The sequence below is a fragment of the Sparus aurata genome, chromosome 2, assembly GCF_900880675.1.
Source record: "Sparus aurata chromosome 2, fSpaAur1.1, whole genome shotgun sequence".
Lineage (NCBI taxonomy): Eukaryota > Metazoa > Chordata > Actinopteri > Spariformes > Sparidae > Sparus > Sparus aurata.
This window is the reverse complement of record NC_044188.1, coordinates 33981655-34000294: the sequence shown is the minus strand read 5'-3', so window position 1 is coordinate 34000294 and position 18640 is coordinate 33981655. Positions and strand designations below refer to the sequence as shown.

The following is an 18640-nucleotide window of genomic DNA, read 5'->3' as shown; positions in this document are numbered from 1 at the left end:
TTGGCTGGTCATCCTGCATAATCTCACCTCCGAGTAGCGAAGGTTTTGTTCACCATGTTGGATAAACTGCTTATTTTATTTGCCTTGTAACCAATAGTTTTGTCATGTCAGTGACAACGGAGCGTCGTGGGCCCAAAGCGTAAGGATTCAACCGGGTGGCTTCCTCTTTCTCCGCAGACAGCAGGCAGGCTCTCGGACACCGATACGAACGAAAGGAATACTGTTTTGATTTGGCGACACGGACACCGATTAGCTAGCTCCAATCTGTCAGGTTGAATACAGCTGCCTTCTCTCTATCATCTGGTAGCAGGGTAATTTCCAGCTATAAAAGGATTTAACTTTTGGTTTTTACTGCGCTATTTTTTTGTTATTTCATCTCTCTGGAAGTATGCATATGAGCAGCGAGAGGACAGCGTAAAACATACTAAAAACAAGGCTGTCGATGGGGGAAATAAGTTGTCTGTTAGCCGTCTGTGAGGATTTGTCTTTTGTTTTTTTGAGTCATGTTCGAAGCCTCGTCACTCTGTCAGAATGATGGGGATTTCTTACCAGGAGCGTAGCTCAGTGGATCGGTGTAATATGTGAGTGGAGTGGATGGCCGAGGCCTGGGCCTGCCTGCGTGCGCTGTTGTATTGTGGCCTGGGCTGGGGTACACCTCCTCTGCACCGGATCAGCGGCGTTAATTACAGCACGAAGATTACCCTTATGTACAAAGTAGCCGTCCGGCCTGCGCACACATCCTAAGGAAGATTCAGTTTGACATAATAGATGCGATTTCCAAGTCTTGTGGAGCACCGGTGGTGGGAAGAGCAACGGTGCTGGACCAGAGCGTTAAGCAAACTTGAACACTTTTAAAATATGAATGCGCTGCTTCCGTGACATGCTGTAGATCACACTGTTTTATCAAGACGGGGAAACTGAACTTCATCAGGAGGAAGGAGGCGCCACCTCTATCATGAGGGAGATCTAGGGCCACCGACTTTTTTTTTTATTTATTGAGGGGGGTGAGGGTTATTTTCTATTAAATACATTTGATTTATCTGTGTAGGTAGTAACACTATTAGGGCTTCACTGATTTTTAAACTCGTGTGGTCATTGCTACATTTTACATGCTTCTGTTAGGATATGATAATAAGCCCCAGGCTACAGCAGCCCAATGGTGTTGAAGCAAAAAATAATCATTTAGAAGAAGTGGGTCAGGTCCTTGTTGGCATTATGATAAGGAGGCTCACCAGAGTAGTTACCCTCTCCACAGATTTGAAGTAGCTGTTGTTGGATCATCTGACCACCAATCTGTTTCTATATGTTTTCTAAAAGTTTCATTAGTCGTAGTGTTGCAACCTGGTAGCCCTCATCATCACTATTAGAAGCAGGTTCTGAGCGGAGGCATTTCAGCATCATTGAATGGCTCTGTGTGGCGCAACGGCTACAAATGTTACAAAAATGATGGCCGCTTACAACGGGGGGTCCTCAGCAGTGGCTGCCCATCACCCGCACCACCACCACCAGCTCCAGCACCTTCAGCCTCCCCACATGCACCACCATCACCACGCGGGCCAGCATCTCTTGCAGCATCCGGGCTCCGCCGCCGCCGTTCACACAGTCCAGCAACAGACCTCCACGGCTGCTGCTGCGGCGGTGATGCTCAACACCGGCCAGCAGCAGCCCTACTTCCCCTCTCCTGCCCCGGGACAAGCCCCCGGGCCGGCCGCGGCTGCGGCTCCCGCCCAGGTTCAAGCCGCCGCTGCTGTCAAAGCTCACCACCATCACCACCACCACCAGCAGCAGCATCAACAGCAACACACGCACCACCTACAACAGCAGCTGGATATAGAGCCTGACAGGCCCATAGGCTATGGAGCGTTTGGGGTTGTCTGGTAAGTGTACTGCACTATAATTCCTGAACGGATTTTCTTGTATTTTAGCCTATTTTATGAAAAGCTATGCACATACACCTAGACTGTATTGTTGCAGCTTAACTTCCGGCAGGCGCTGTTTCAGTAAATCCCTATAGCTTTTATAAAAATGAACTTTTACAGTGGTTGTGGTTGATTTTTTTCCGGTTAGATTATTTTTGTTCTAATCTTTATTTAATCTAACGTTTCAAATATCTGCATTTGAAACGGCAACATTAGTTGAAAGTAATTCCTACTAATGTAAGTTAATTGACAACAATAAAGAGTAAAGCACTTAATCTTTACTGTGATGAAGAACTCACTTCCAAAGCTCTGCAAGTCGATTTTTACACTGAATTGACATATTTGGAAACTATGTCTGTTTGTAAAATGGACAAAATGTATTCAACAATCCTCACATCAGTTTAAACATTGTAACATACTACAGCCTTTTGTTGACAGTGGTCAGCTAATACACAATGTGTAATAACTGGCATAGAAATAGTTTTCAAGTACAGTGACCACATGTATTATTCAGTAAAACAAGTGAAAGGCACTTGGTGTATGTAAATTCTTTAAAGTTGAGCTGGACCAATATTTTTTTTTTGGAGCCAATACAGATATCAGGGAGTAAAGCATTCTTATATCAATATATTGGCTGATATAAACACCGGTTTTACAATGATCCCTAAAATGTGCGGTTATCAACACTTTTGACTGAGATCTGTAACAGAGGCAGCATATTTTACAGATTAACAATCAACTTGACTGTCTAAAATGATGATCAGCGCTCTGAAGCAGTAAACTACAATGAGGGTTTAATCATTTTTTATTTCCCCAAGGATTTTTTCTGAATTATAATAACTAAAAAATACATATTCATGTAAGTGCATATCCGACAACATATACACGAATAGTGACATATGTGTGATAGGACACTAATGGCTGAAAATATCAGTCAACTGATGTATCGCTCTGCTTTTAATGTTAACATACCCAGTTAATTTCATTCACATGCCACTAGTTAATGTTTATAAACATTAACATAATGTTTTAAGAAATAATATTAGAGTGTAATTATGTGCTGGTGCACCCAAATGAAATATATGGGTGCGCCAGTGTTAAAGGTTAGTCTGGAGCATTGCATATGTGCCTTGGCCTTACTGCCCAGCAGGCCACTAGCATTACAGCTTTTTGGGTTTAAGCAAGCTGAGTGCTAATCAAAGTTACATAATGTTGCTTAACAAATTATTTCCTCCTTCTTAGCCATTTCTTCCCGCATGTAGCTATGTTGCTACCTTAAGGCCATGTCTATCAAGTACATTTATATTCAGCGCACACACACATGCCTACACAAACACACACACACACAACGGGCATCCATAACAAACCTACTAAACCTACAAACCTACACCTACTACTCTTGTGAGTTAGATGTCAAATATTGGTAAAGGAGTGAGAGGGATCCTGGGCATCAGAGAGGCAATGGAGGGAAAACTATTTACCATAATCTAGAATATTTTCACATCTGATTTGGTGATCTAATTTCAGCCAAATTAATTTTGAAAACCCAGACAGTTAAGTTGTATTTTGTTTCGGTTGAGTAAGTGTTTTACATCGACTGGTTTTGTCAGTGGTGTCTGGAGGCTCTTACAAGAGTGATATAACTGCTGTTTCTGGTTAAACATAAAGGATCTTGCTCTTTAACAAAGAGTCCTGTAAGGATCTGTCTATAATATTGTCATACACTTGAAATGTAAATCTTAGCCAAACAGTAGCAAAAAAAAAATAAAAAATCCTTTTAGCAGACATACTATGTCAAGCGGAGTTGCCCTCAAGAATTAATGTTGTTGTCTATGTTGTCTTGTTATTGTTCTTTTGTTCTCTAGTCTATTGTTGGATTGCATACCAAATTTCAGAGCGTAAAAGTCACCTTCTGTATCGGAGCATGTAAATGTCTGTATCAGCATGCCTGATGTGCAGCAAGCACATAGCCCACTGATTAAGCAAAAGCATAATATGGCTACTTCGAAATTAAGAGGTAATAAGAAAGGAAGAGTGGTAATGTGAAAATATGTTTGGTGTGTACACTCCATGTGCAGGGCTAAGTGAAGTCTGTGAATGCACCGAGATATTATGAGAATAAAACTAAAACATTACCTTGTCCATGAACATTCGTGCCTAAGGTAATGTCAGATAGATTTTAATATGAAATGCTGGTTGTTTATTGATGTGTGTTTACCACCAGTGAAGCAAGTTTTTAAAACTTTTTTTTTAGTTTGGCCTTTCATAGCTTTGTTTGACAGGACAGCTTTAAGAGTTAGCTACTGGAAATGGGGTGAGAGAGATGGGGCATGACATGCAGCACAGGGCCACAGGTCAGCTGAACCCAGGCCCCTGTGGTGAGGACACTGTACATGGGGGGCTCACGCTCTACCAGTTCAGCTACTGGAGTGCCCCTGAAGAAAATTTAAACGTGCGATCATTAGGGCTATAACGATTCGCCAAACTCAGGATTCGGTAGGGATGGGAATTGATAAGAATTTAACGATTCCGATTCCATTATCGATATTGCTTATCAATCCAATTCCTTATCAATTTTCTTATCGATTCTCATTGGGTGAGGGAATAAGTATGAATTTGTTTGTTTGTATTAACTCCCTTTGATAACTGATCAGAAGACGCAGCACAAAGTATACACAAATAATGTGTAGCAACCTCAGAGCAAACCTAAGAGTTGGTGAGCTACTTCTCAAAGTAAAATGCAGGGACCCATAGCCTAGGGCAGTGTTTCTCAACCAGTATGCCATGGCATGCTAGTGTAGAGCTTAGATCGGGCCCAAAAAATCAAGCCCGACCCGTGTCCATGCACGTTGTGTCCGAGCCCAGCCGGCCCGACATATTAACTGTAATTATGAGTTGTCACTGCCCACACCTTGTTTAAAATGGGTCCACACCTCCGACTTTCCTCCAAACTTGTTCATAGTTTATTCTCCTGTTTTTATTTTTTCTTTACATCTTAAAGCGCCATGTTGCACTTAAGCTACACAATCAGTGATGCCGGTAACGTGTTACTAACGAGTAATCTAACGCATTAATATTTCCAAAACAGTGATCAGATTGAAGTTACTTATTCAAGTCACTGTGCGTTACTATTATTTTTGTCATTTTCCATAGTAAAAATATATATTTTCGCTTTCTTCTTGCGTCTCGGGGGGTGATGTCACGCATGCCACAAGTCACGTTTTCAGCACGAGGACAACTCACGTGTACCCCACGCAGCGACACAAACACAAACAAGCCCGAGGTTCGGGTCAGGCTTGGGCAGAGAATCTAAACTCTACGCTAGTGTGTGCCTTGACAGATTATCAAAAGTGTCTTACCTGAGTAACCCTGCCTCTGTGAACGGAGTAGCTAGAGGTGCATGAGAGCTGCTGCAGCCTCTGAGCCAGCCAGACTCCAGCTGTCAACATCATCTAAATTTGACGGACTACACAGGTCCATCACTCAACTAAATACAGAAAAATGTCCCACAAAGCAACATTACATGACCAAACAAAAGTAACGTGGTAACTGTCTTTGGCAACTTTTATATGAGGAAAAAAATACCACAGATTAGAGGTTATTTATTATTTCCATGCATGATTTAAAAAAATAATAATAATTAAATCTGAGTTTGCTAATCACTTCCTACTTTTTTCTCACTGTGTGACTACTTAGTACTTTCAAAGCAAAGTATTTATAATGATCCATACTTAATTTACTTCCAATATATTTAATTATTAAAACAAGTGAAAGAAATGTGGCCAGTCAACTGGAAGGTTACATTTGCTAGCAAACATCCAGCTTTGCAAAGAACCAAAAGGAAAAGAAAAGTGTTCCTGTAGCAGCATGCATGTAGTACATTAATACAGCTGCAGCTGGTCGACGGTCGATACAGGTGTTTGTATCACAGGTTGATCTGGACGTCTCACACTTTGCCACAGCTGACTGACCTCACGCTGAGTTCGAGCTGGATTTCAACATACTGTGCGGGCTGTATGACAGTGTACAGTTTCACATCGACTTGGATTCAGCTTAATAACAATGTATGCGGCTGGGAACAGTGGCTTTAAGTAACCATTTGAACGCAGTGTGGAATGACAGAAATGCCCGATAGTTGCAGGTGTTACAGGTGTCACAAGTTAACCTGGACGCTGCGCACTCAACGCCACAACTAACAGCCAACAGCCAACAGCCAACAGCGGTCTCCACGCTGCTCTCGAGCTGCTCGGCAAGAACAAATGCCTCCGACTGTTCCATCAATGAGTTGTCTGTGAGTACAGACATTCATGACACATCCCATGTTTTTTGTTGTGTGCACGCCGTCGACTGTCTGGGCACTGCACTTCCGAGTTCCACCTCCTGCGTTCCATCATCATTACGTTGTCAATTAACGTGTAGAAAATCGTTTTTTTACATTTGTGATCGATTCAGAATCATCCACGACCGAATCGCGATTCATACTAGAATCGATTATTTTTCCCACCCCACCACAGAAAAAAAACTCACTCAGGTGGTTGTGTTGATATAAATCACTACGACGGTCAGCCCTCCAGACTGAGACTTCAGTGAACTTTCCCCCAGAAAACAACCTCCCTCCCTGCGAGTGACAGTGTCAGACAGCGTCCTGTTTACTGATGGTGATGATGTCATTATGTATTTTAGAGCAAAACACATAACTTTGTCACTTTCCGGATGTTTGGTGGGTCAGGATCTCAATCACAGCTAGGGCTGTAACGATTCATGTATCGAAACTGAAATCGCGACACTCAGATCCACAAACCTGTCTTGCGGTGTGAGAAGGCACAACTTCCAGTCCAGATCCAGCCCTATGAGCTATAAGTAGACCCTTTCACATAGAGACGCCGTATTAACACCACAGCAGTGGTTCGCCAATTCTCCGCCGTTGGTCATTCACACAGAGCGAAGCACCACTTGAGTAAAGACGAACCGCTGTGTAATTCACGCCGGTGCTGCGACTCCTGAAGAGACGTGACGGTACACGTCATGATGATGATGTCAGTGTATTTTTTAAGGTGTTTCCCCGGTGTCCCCCTGTCAATCTAAACCTGCGGATAATTTATGATCATATGAATGCTATTTTAATGTGTCGTGATTGAGATCCTGACCCAACAAACATCCTGGCAAGTAACAAAGTTATGTTTTTCGCTCTAAATTACATAATTACATAATAACCATCACTGAACAGGTCGCTGTCTGACTCTCTCACTCGCAAGGACAGATGCTGTTTTCCAGGGGAAAGTTCACTAAAGTCTCGGAGATTTTTTTTCATCATGAACACTAGGTGAGTTAAAGTGAAGAGTCGGTAGGACAGGCGGGTGGACGGACACTTCTATACATACAGTGTACAGTCACCTTAGTTTGGTTCTGTAACGTTGCTTTGTGGGACATTTCTCTTTATTTAGTCGAGTGAGGGACCTGTGCAGTTATCAGACAGTATGATGGACACGCCCTTCATAGGCGCAGCCGGCTCATCCATTTACACTGGTTCAGATTGCCAATACTGCGCCTCTGATACTATTTGATAAGTATCATATACAGAAGTTATTAAAATGTTACATAAATAAAATGTTTAATTGAAATTTTTTTAAAAAACAGTTGTGGTTTGTATCGAACCGTGGGTCAAAAATCCTGATGCAAACCGAATCGTGAGTTTTTGGTGTATCGTTACAGCCCTAATCACAACACATCATACTGCATCCATATGATTATAAACTGTCCACGGGTTTAGATTGACAGGGGGGACACCGGGGAAACACCTTGAAAACCGACAGACGTCATCATCATGACGTGTACCATCACCCCTCTTTAGGAGGCGCAGCGCCGGCTTTCTGTGTGAATTACAAAGTGGTTTGTCTTTATGCCGGATCTCTATCCGGTCTGCCTGGAGAGTTTAAAGTTACCTTCGGCATTAATAACAGATGGTATCCCGCTCCGTTGCAGCTTGTCTCACTTGCGTCACTTAGTAGTAGTATATCAACACACGACAATCCTGCCAATGAATTGCATGCTGTGTGGCCAAATGTTCCTACATACTGGAGGTAGTTCCCCCCTTTGATGAAATGGAAACTTTACAAGTGTTGCAAGTGATCGTATTGTCGTCTTTTCGTGTGAAATATAACTAAACTTTAGAGCGCTTCTGCCTTGACGGCATGTTTTCTGCACTCTGAACCAAAACAACGCAGCGCATGTGTGATGTCATGACACATTTGCAACACGCGGAACCGATAAGCGGAATCATTAAGCAGGCATGCTAACGATTCCAAGGAATCGACTAACTGGGCGCCGGTTCTGAAGAGGAACCGATTCTCGATTTCCATCCCTACGATTCTGTTTCTATCACGATTTTTGACCCACAGTTCAATACAAACCTCGATTTTTTTTATAGAAAAAAGTTAACTTTTTATTTATGTAACATTTCAATAACTTCTGTATATGATACTCATCTGATAGTATCAGAGGTGCAGTATTGGCAAACTGAAGGTCACTCAACTAAAAAAAGAGAAATGTCCCACAAAGTCCCCCATCTCTGAGCTCTTCACCTGATGGTAAATGGTCAGTTTACCGAATCTGATGTGACAGTCAGTGCGTTTACATGACACTCAAGAAAACCGAATTACTATCTTAGTCCGGCTATGATCGGATTTTTAAGATGCATGTATACACCTTAGTCTGACTAAAATCGGACCGGATCGGATTTCTCATAGTCGAATTAAAACACCTAGATTATTCGATTGATAGTCACATTACTCCTGCATGTATACGTTCTATCAGATCGGATCGGATTTTGTGTTCTGCGCAAGCTCGAGATTTCTTTCCCGGGGCCATGAGCCGGAAGTAGAAGGACGGCGGCGTCTTTCCTCCGAAATCACCATAAGAAAGAGCGCCACTGTGCATCTAGTTTGTGTAATATGATGTACACCATATATGAAATGTACAAAGATGTAGCTTCGTCTCACCCTTCGTACACCATCTTTCTGGAATGCCGAGGCAGCTCTGCGCCACCTATCGTACCGGGGTATGACATGCTCCGGCCAATAATCCGATTTTCTCACCGGCATTTATACTCGGACAATTGCAGTTGTCTGATTGAGTAGCATAGTCGAACTATGGCTGTAATCCGACTAAACTGTGCATGTAAACGTACTGAGTGTTTATTAGGGGTATCAGGATATCAATTCTTAAAAATTTATTGAAATAAGCTTTCAGTTTGGATGATCACAAGCCGGATTAGCTGTTCTCCCAGTCTTTTTTCCCTTCAGGCCTGCCTACTTGCACATAAAAATAAAAAAAGTTGAAATAAAAACAAACGCTTCAGAGTATACTGATAGACGAGAGACTATGAGAAAATTGAGCAAGGCAGAGAATAATGATTTGACATAGCTTGCTCTTAAAGGGGGAAAAGGGGACAATGAGAAACAGAACTTTTAATCAAGAATAGATACTCTACATGTTCATTCTTCCCAATGGCAGTTCAAAAACAGTATGACGTATGTTTTGAAACTTTGGTAATTATTAAAGCGGCAATGTGAAAGGCCATTATGATACGAAGCACAAGTCTTTTGGAGAAAACATCACCGATCAAATCCGTAATTTCACAACTTTATGTCCGGCTTGAAAATCATCAGTCAACATAGGGTGGAATCTCCTGATTATGCTCTTGTACATCGAAGCAGAATGTTCAATGTCCACATCGCGATGCATTTCAAAATCAAGAACTTTCTACACCTCTTTGGTCCGCCACTTTTGAATGACTGGAGAGGAAACACTGCCCCTGTTCACTCTGCACCTGAATCAGCTGAGCGTTGGCTCTGCACCTTTAGAGCTACTTGAGTATTTTTAATGTGAAACATCTGAGCAGGTGATGGATCTTTTTTATGGCTGTTAATCTACTGTCAAAGTGGAAAAGTATATGAAATATGAACATGTATTTCTATGACAAAAGTGAATTGAGTATGTCTGGACTCTTGATGTAATTTTAATTTATCAAGTAAACATGGAGAAGTGTTGAGTTTGTATTCAGCAAATACAAACAGGAGCAGATCAGAAAGTAGAGCAGGTCCTTACTTAAATATGATGAAGCTTAGCATTGTCTCTAATGTAAGACTGTTGGAAATAAAGGCCTGTGAATTATTACACAAATTAAGGATATAATCTCAGAATATTTGGACATTTCAAGCAGCATGAACCCCTCAAGTTATGCTTACCATTCCACTGCACTGTGGCCGAAAGTTCCTCCGGTTGAGAATGTGTGCTTAGTGATGGTGTTTGGAGCACAGTCTTGAAGCCTTGGATCTCTGTCCATTGCCATCTGTTTGCCTTGACTGATCCTATTTAAAAAGGTTCACTAAAGGTTGCGCATGAAAAAGCTGTAGTGTGTAGATCTGGAATGCTCTTGCCTGCTGTGTTCCTCGCAAGGACCCTGATCTCTGCATTCCTGTACTTCTAACAGGCTGGACACACTGGATGCTTGTCTACAGTATGGCGACTGCATTGCTGAGCTGTTTCTGCTCACTTGTGTGTTTGTGTTCACATAGGCAGCTTTGCTGCTGCACGTGGCTCCTGCCTGCCCTATCTGTTTACATAGAGTTGCCTTTGATAATTATCTATAAATATGATGACATTTTCCTTTACCCATGTTGAGGACCAATAAAACAGGAGGGGAAAGAGAGGGAGGGAGGAAGATAAAGAAAAAGACAAAAAACTGTTCTTTGCCTGTTGTGTGTATTCTCTTCATGTTGGTGACATATTCTACAGATACAGACAATAAAACTGAAGTTGATTGCTTGTCTGATGTCTGTGTCTCCGGGTCGTTCTCAGGTCTGTTTTGCTGAGAACTGCACACGTGACGCTTTAAATATAGTTGAGACTCAACCTGATCTAACCTGTTAACATGGACAGCAAAATGATAAGATGTTATGCCAAACACAGGTGCTGCTCAAGCATCCAGTGTGTTCAGTCTTTAAGATTCTAAGTCAACGAACAAACATGGTGAGGGGGCATTATATTCTTTCTCTCCTGGCCACTAAATCACCTTGTCATTCAACCAAGCTAACATCTACCTATGTCCTATGTGGGTAGGCCACACTGCTTCCATAACCATCCACAAAATCATTTGGAATTGGCCTCTAGAATAAATATATGTCATGAGAATCTCGCCAGTAGTTACTAAGTTATTCTAGTGTGAACCTAAATGTTGGTTATAATACCATCCAGTGGTTCCCAACCAGGGGTACGCATACCCCTAGTGGTACGCGAACACATTACAGGAGGTACGTGGAAATATTTATTAATTTATTTCTTAGACGATGAGTAAATATTTTCAGTCATTTAATTAGCCCATTAATAAAACGGTATGTGTGTGCCACAATTAGTTCCCCCGGGGAGACAATAACCTGTGGCACAACTGTTAAGATAAATGCCAAGGCCGCGCCAAAAAACTCGCCAACCTGCAAGCAAATATGGATAAATGGCTGAAACGTCCAGTTGCTCTGGACCCAGGAGAGCGTTCGGAGGAGCCCGCTGAGAAATTAAAGAAAGAGACCAAACCTAAACCTAGGCAGTACAGTGAAAACTATATTTTATATGGCTTTACTTCTACGTCCGTGGATCCACCGCAGCCTCAGTGTTTCTGGCAAATAGCTCAATGAAGCCAGCCCATCTACGGTGACACCAGAGCACCAAACACTCGGGAAATGTAGGTAAAACTGAGGATTTTTACAAAAGAAGGCTGTCGGAATTCAAGTCAGGTCAGACTGTAATGATGAAAGCCAAACATGTGTCAACCAAAGCATTGGAGGCATCTTACGCTGTATCTCTACTTGAGGCTAAATCAAAAAAACCTCAGTCTGTTGTGGAAGAGCTCATTCTCCTTGCAGAAACAGTTTTGGCTGAAATAATGATTGACAGGAAAGCAGCCGATGCACTGAAGAAAGTTCCCCTCTCAAACAACACTGTGTCCCTTCAAATCGTTGATATGCCCGTTAATGTTGTCGGACAAGTGGTGAACAAAATAAAAACAAGCCGGTCAGTTGGCTTTGCAGCTGGATGAGATGACAGATGTGAGTGGAGAGGCTCAGCTCCTGGCCTTCGTTCGTTACAAAGATGTGTCGGACATAAACGAGCATATTTTATTTTGCAAAACGCTGCCAGGAAAGACCACCGGGGAAGAAATCTTCCAGGTTATAGACAGCTTTTTCAAAGAGCATGATCTGCAGTGGAAAACCTGCAGCTACATCTGTACTGATGGCGCGGCTGCGATGGCAGAAAACATGATGGGACTGCTTGGACACGTCAAAAAGGTAAATCCCGACATTAAATGGATGCATTGCATCATTCATCGTGAAGCACTGGCTAGTAAGAGAACGAGCCCCGATTTAAGTGCTGTTATGGATGATGCTGTGAAGGTGATCAGTTTCATCCAATCCCGGCCACTGAATCACAGACTGTTTCAAAGTCTTTGTCATGAGTGGCGCGGAGCACAAACAGCTGTTGCTTCACACAGACGTCCGCTGGCTGTCTCGTGGGAAAACACTACTGAGACTTTATGAACTTTGCAGTGAAGTTTGTGTGTTTTTGACGGAGCATCTGCATCCTCTTGCTGCGGTGTATGAGGACGACAAGTTGTTGGCGCGCCTGGCATAGCTCGCTGATGCATTTACCAACCTTAACGAGCTCAACCTATCACTTCAGGGTAAGGAGTCACACATCCTGAAAATGTATGACAAAGTTCAAGAATTCACAAAAAAGCTCAAACTATGGGAGAGGAAATGTGATGAGGGAGACGTGAGCTCTTTCCCACTACTTGATGCCCATCTGGTGCAAGCACATCTGTCCGAACTCAGCACTGATTTCAGCGCGTACCTTCAGAACATTGAAGCAAAGTCAGAAAGACTGGATTGGGTGGGGAACCCGTTCTTTGTGAGTGAGAGCAGCAACAACCTGCAAGGCTGCAGTAGCATCTGATGGATTTATCCTCTGACCAGGGGCTGAAAATGGCAAATGCTGAGAAGACATTGACTGAGTTTTGGTGTGGTGTGGAGAAGGAATGTGCTGAACTGGGAAAATATATTGAACTTTTGCCTTTAGGTTCAACTTGTATGTGTGAGGTGACCTTCTCAGCTTTGACACACATCAAAACCAAACAAACATTTATTTTTATGTTTAATTTGAGTTAAAAATAAAATAAAATGCAGGATAATTAAATGTTCAAATTAAGGAGATGAAATAAAATGATTTTCATTTAATAATCAGTTGTGTAATGTTTCATATGACCACTTTTGGAGAATCATCAACACTCATGAGTGAGGGGGTACTCATGGTATGACAAAAAGGCTCAGAGGGTACACAAGACAAAAAAGGTTGGGAACCACTGCTCTACTCTATTCTGTTGTAATGCTGGCCTGTCATTAATCTCTTTATCTTAACCTTTCAGCCTCTTGTAAAGCACTTTGTAGCCTAGGTTTTCAAAGGTGCTATATAAATAAAATCTTACTTGCTTACATACTTACCCAGGTCAGTGACCGACCCCAGAGATGGAAAACGAGTCGCCCTCAAAAAGATGCCCAATGTCTTCCAAAACCTTGTTTCTTGCAAGAGGGTATTTCGGGAGCTGAAGATGCTGTGTTTCTTCAAACATGAAAATGTAAGTATGCATAGCAGTGCTAAAAAATGTCTTGCTACAAATACGATCACACTGTTTGACTCCCTGTCCTCATGGTACTAGGAAGTGTGTATGCTAAACCCGGACCATTTTTGTGGTCATTTTGAAAGCTGTTTGTGTTGCTGTTTGAATCGCATTATGCTTAAAGGTGTTTTCTTATATATAAGTATAACCTCACTGACAAGTAGGGTGGACAGATTATAAACAACTCTCATTATAAGAAATACTATACAGTCAACAGCTAAGAATTATTGCACAGCTGTTCTTTTTCGCTGCATAAGTAAGCCAGGTGAAAGTTACCTAGGCAGCTAAGTGACAGCAGGAGAAAACAGACAATTTGCTCACTTGAAAGAAAACACATTCCAACAACTGCTCAAACGGTCATAAGGTTGCTTTAACCATTCATCCTCAATGGCAGTAACAGCTATATAGCCAGTGTGGCCGCATGTGTGTCGACTTTGTTGTGTTGATGGTGTATTTCACCTTCTTTTTCTTTGCATCAGAATCATTGTCCAGAAATGCAGTAAAATCCATCTGGCCTCTGACCTCGCTCACTAGTGCAAGAAGCTGGATGGTGTGTGCTTTTACTGCAGTGGAATCCGTATCATCATACCATTGCTAACATAACCTAGTTTTTCTGGACATTGGCATCAACACATTACAAATAATTGTAGCTCAGGAAACTGCAATGTTCATTACAGCTCAATATAGTTCCAACAAGGTGACGACTTCCTCAGGAGTTAGCTGTAAATGTCCTCAACTTGCAGAGAGAGAAGTAAAATGAACATCCTCCGTGACTCAACGTGTAGCAGTCCATCGGCCATACTGGGGGGCCTGAGCACTGACCAGTGTGAGGACCTATTGGAATTGCTAGGATTATTATTTTTCTTATTTCGATAATTCAACTTGATTGGGTGTGGGTGTGGCCAGGGGACTCCATAGCGCCCCCTGCTGGAATCCCTGACTCATGCATACCAAATTTTGTAAATTTAATATATGTATCATGACCAGACGCACTAAAAAGGTCCATGGACCCAAGCCCTCAGTCCAACAGGAAGTGATGAACTCCTCCTACAGATTTAACACCACAGACTTCACATTCAGTCAGTATCATCCTTAGACCTTGAAGATGAAAAGTTATCAAAAGCTTTCGCCTCAGTTATACCTGGTGGGCGTGGTGGTGCAGTCCATTTTGATGCTTCACCATAAAGCTGGATGTCCTTATAACTTCGACATAAAATTTCACATCTATACAAAATTGCTCACTCATGCAGAGGGTGTCGCCCTGAATGCGTCCATGCATCAATACTGTGTCATATCCATAGCACCACCCACTGGACACAGGAACATCATCCAAATTACATGACATTTACAGGTTGTTTTCACCACATCATACACTACAACATGACATACATCGCGCGTCACAGCCCGACGTAGGTGGAGTGTGGGACCGCTCATCGCTGCTTGCAGCTTTAGTTATAAATTATGATTTAAAAATAATATTTGTTGTTGCATAATATCAGTCATCCAGGGCAAGTTAATTTCAAGTTCTATCGTAAGCAACTGGGCTTGTTTCAGTTTCTTGAAGTTTTGCCTATCATTCAGGAGGCTTGGATAATGATAATAGAAATAGTAATTTTTTTGTTGTGATATGCTACTCTATGTATTTATCACTTTTTTTCGAGAACTGAAGGCGACATTGGAAAGTATCACTGGATAAATGCCAAATCAGTGTTGTTTTCTAGTTGTTGAGTGTTGTTGGTTATTGTTTTGGCCATGAGACTATGGTTCCAGCTCCACTTACCTAATTTACATGTTGAAATTGGATCACAAAAGGTCCATACCTTGCCTTGTAACTGTCTCTTCAGGTGCTCTCTGCTCTGGACATACTACAACCTCCACACATCGACTACTTTGAAGAAATGTATCCTTTACCATTGATTAATTTGAAGATGGTTTCAGGCATTTAATGTATTTATATGTACAGTGTGTGTGTGTATATATATATATATATATATATACCTCCCTAACTTATTGTGAGTAGTGTATGTGTATATATGTATGTATGTATTTATGATCATGTTCAATTTTTGGGAAATATTCTCATGCTCGATGCCCTTTAGGTGCAATTAAATAATTTACTCTTCCCAAAGGCTTAATCATGCTTTAACTCCACCATAGGCCATTCAAAACTTGCGGAAAGTTTTAAAAACAGCAATATTACAGAGGGGTTGAATAATTGTGACCTGGCTACATTAACAAAATATACTGTTACACACGAATACTACATCATACATTTTCTTTGGTGATTTTGTCACTCAACTGATAAGTAAGTCATCCAAATCAAAAACTTGTAGTTAGTATTTTATTTTATTTTTGCATTTTAGCAATTTTGGGTAATACTCCCCTTACCTGTGTGTCAAATTTCTAATTTTTCTAATTTAAAGTGTGAGGGGTGTAGCCTAAATTGCAGATTGGGTTTTAATGACAAGCCCACCATCTGGCCAACTGGGCCCATAGCACTTACATATCATTTTGCAATTATTACACATTCCAACAGCAATTTGATGTGACAGAATGATGATAAAGACAATTGAGTTCTACCCCTTTGGAACTTCAACCCTAATGACATCTGGGATGACATGACATGTAGGGTCATAAATGTAATGTGGCAGTCCAAAAGAAACAGGAACCATGCTGATATTCTGGAGTAACCCTGAATTTAAGATATAAAGTTTAGCTAGAATGACAGCGCCTTCTTCCTGTGCCTCTCAGTGAGATTTGCTGTTTGTGTTATTGTTTTCTTCCGTTAATTTCCTATTGGTCAGCTATGTGGTGACTGAACTGATGCAAAGTGACCTCCATAAGATCATCGTATCACCACAGCCTCTGAGCTCAGACCATGCCAAAGTCTTTCTTTATCAGATTTTACGAGGTAGGTTCTCTTCTTGTTGTTTTTGTCCATAAAATGTTGGGATGGAATGGGAAGATGTGTTTACAGGAAGTGCAGGGTGGAAACCAAGTTAAATTATCGTCATTCTTTTTCAACATAGATTATTTTAGTGCTTACAGAGGGAAGTTACAGCTGAAATGTGGTAGAGGGCATTAAGCTGATCTGGCTGCTGTCCTGTGAACTCCAGTGCATCACGGGTCAACATTACATGTATAATGTTTAGATTAATTGATGGAGATGTGAATTTTTATTTAAAAATGCATGTTGTAAGTAACTGCCTTTTTATTATTTGTGTAAAGCAAATAATTATGCATCATGGCCCCATACTGAAATGCTATCAGCATATTAAGTATATATTAACAAATGTCAATTCTCCAGACCCTTTAAATATTTTGCTTTTTTTCTATCCCATCCTGATCAAGATATTTCCCTTCCAAAATCCCTCTGTCCCATGGAGAGGTGGCCCTTTTTTTAGTCTACTAATTGGACATTGTTGACAGTCATCAGGTTAATGCCTGGTTCAGAATTACATGACTCTAGTGGAGATACATTTGTTTAAAAATATGATAGTTTGTACATGTCCGACACACACTGACTAACAAAATGTACTGTCAGTATATGAGCAGACAACAATTTGGACACCTGTTCAAGAGCCTGTAATTTTCAGCTCACTCACTCGACCTGTTTGTTGAATGAGCACTGGTAAGCACTGTATTAGTTATGGTTTCAAAAACTGAGACTTGAAAATAGTATTGTAATATCTGATATCTGGTGTAATTTTCTAGTTTGTTTTCTCTTTCTCTCACCACCACCAGGTCTCAAATACCTTCATTCTGCTGGCATTCTACACCGAGACATCAAACCTGGTAACCTCCTGGTCAACAGCAATTGTGTGCTTAAGGTGTGTGGTACAAGTCAGTGGCTATCCTTTTTCATGTCATCTGAACATGTTGGAGAGAAAGTCAAGATTCACATACCACCTGAGGTTATTGTGACAATAATGAAAAATTGCCTTTGCCTCTGTATGTCAAAGTAAAAAAGTTGCATCTTTATTGTCAAGTCTTTTTAAGATTCTCTCAGAAAGAATGTGATTCAGCTCCCATGTTAATTTTTTTGGCTGTAGTCTTGGGTGTTTGTACTGTATAGAAGTTGACCTATTAATTGGTTTGGCTGATTTATCTGTGCTGATAGAACCTTTTATAAAACTACTGTTATTGGTTGAACTTGGCTCTGATGGTTTACGATGGCTGCGCAGCCCCAACCAGCCAAGCGCCAGAGTACATTACGATTTTTCATGGAGCACACGCTGAGTCAATCATCATCATTTGAGGGCCAATTCTGCTGAAATTATATGTGTGGGTGTGCTTGATTCCTGATAATCTGATTTACACAAATTGACACAGACTTTGGTAACTGCTGTACGTCAACATTAGATATGCAGCAGCCACAGAGTTCTGGTCGGGCAGGTTGTGCTGTAGAACTCAGTAAAGACAGAGCTCCTCATGGGAACTACTAACATCAGAATATTACTCTTTTCATGCCACTACCAACTTTACACGCTTAGATAAAAAAGTTAATTTAGGTTGATAATTTCTCAACTACTGAAGAAACCACCAAGATTGAGAATGGAATTCCTAGTGCAGTGGAAAAACTTAATAAAAGAATGGAGGCAACCAAGGGCCGAGTGTCCGAGCTAGAGACGGTGGCCACTTTCATTCAGTCACCTGCCTGGAGTCAAATGTCAGCAGCATGGAAAAAGGGCTGGCCAAGCTGAGAAACCAATGCAAAAATTTAGAGGCAAGATCACGGCACTGCTATATCCGCATCATGGGGTTGAAGGAGGTACGCAAGCATGGGAAACTTCCCTCTCAGTTGTGACTAGTTTGCTAAAAGAGGCTCTTTGTCTTGAGAAGCTCCCGACCATAGTCTGGGCACATTGCACTCTCTGCAACAAACCGTTGCAAGACAACCTTGAAATGCCACTATTTCACAGAAAAAGAGTTGGCGTTAAAGAGGGCCGTTGAAAAGAAGTTCATGAGGACCGCTGATGGTGACCTGATACAATTC

At 41.5% G+C, this 18640-nt stretch overlaps 1 protein-coding gene across 1 annotated transcript in view; it reads left to right on the top strand.

Moving 5' to 3' along the window:
• Window positions 1-18640, top strand: part of nlk2 (nemo-like kinase, type 2) — a 37277-nt gene continuing 18637 nt past the window's right edge. The window contains exons 1-5 of the mRNA XM_030442379.1: window positions 1-1877; window positions 13473-13602; window positions 15489-15544; window positions 16449-16555; window positions 17389-17474. Coding sequence (XP_030298239.1) covers window positions 1405-1877; window positions 13473-13602; window positions 15489-15544; window positions 16449-16555; window positions 17389-17474 — 852 coding nt within the window. The 5' untranslated portion in view covers window positions 1-1404. The remainder of the gene's footprint in view (window positions 1878-13472; window positions 13603-15488; window positions 15545-16448; window positions 16556-17388; window positions 17475-18640) is intronic.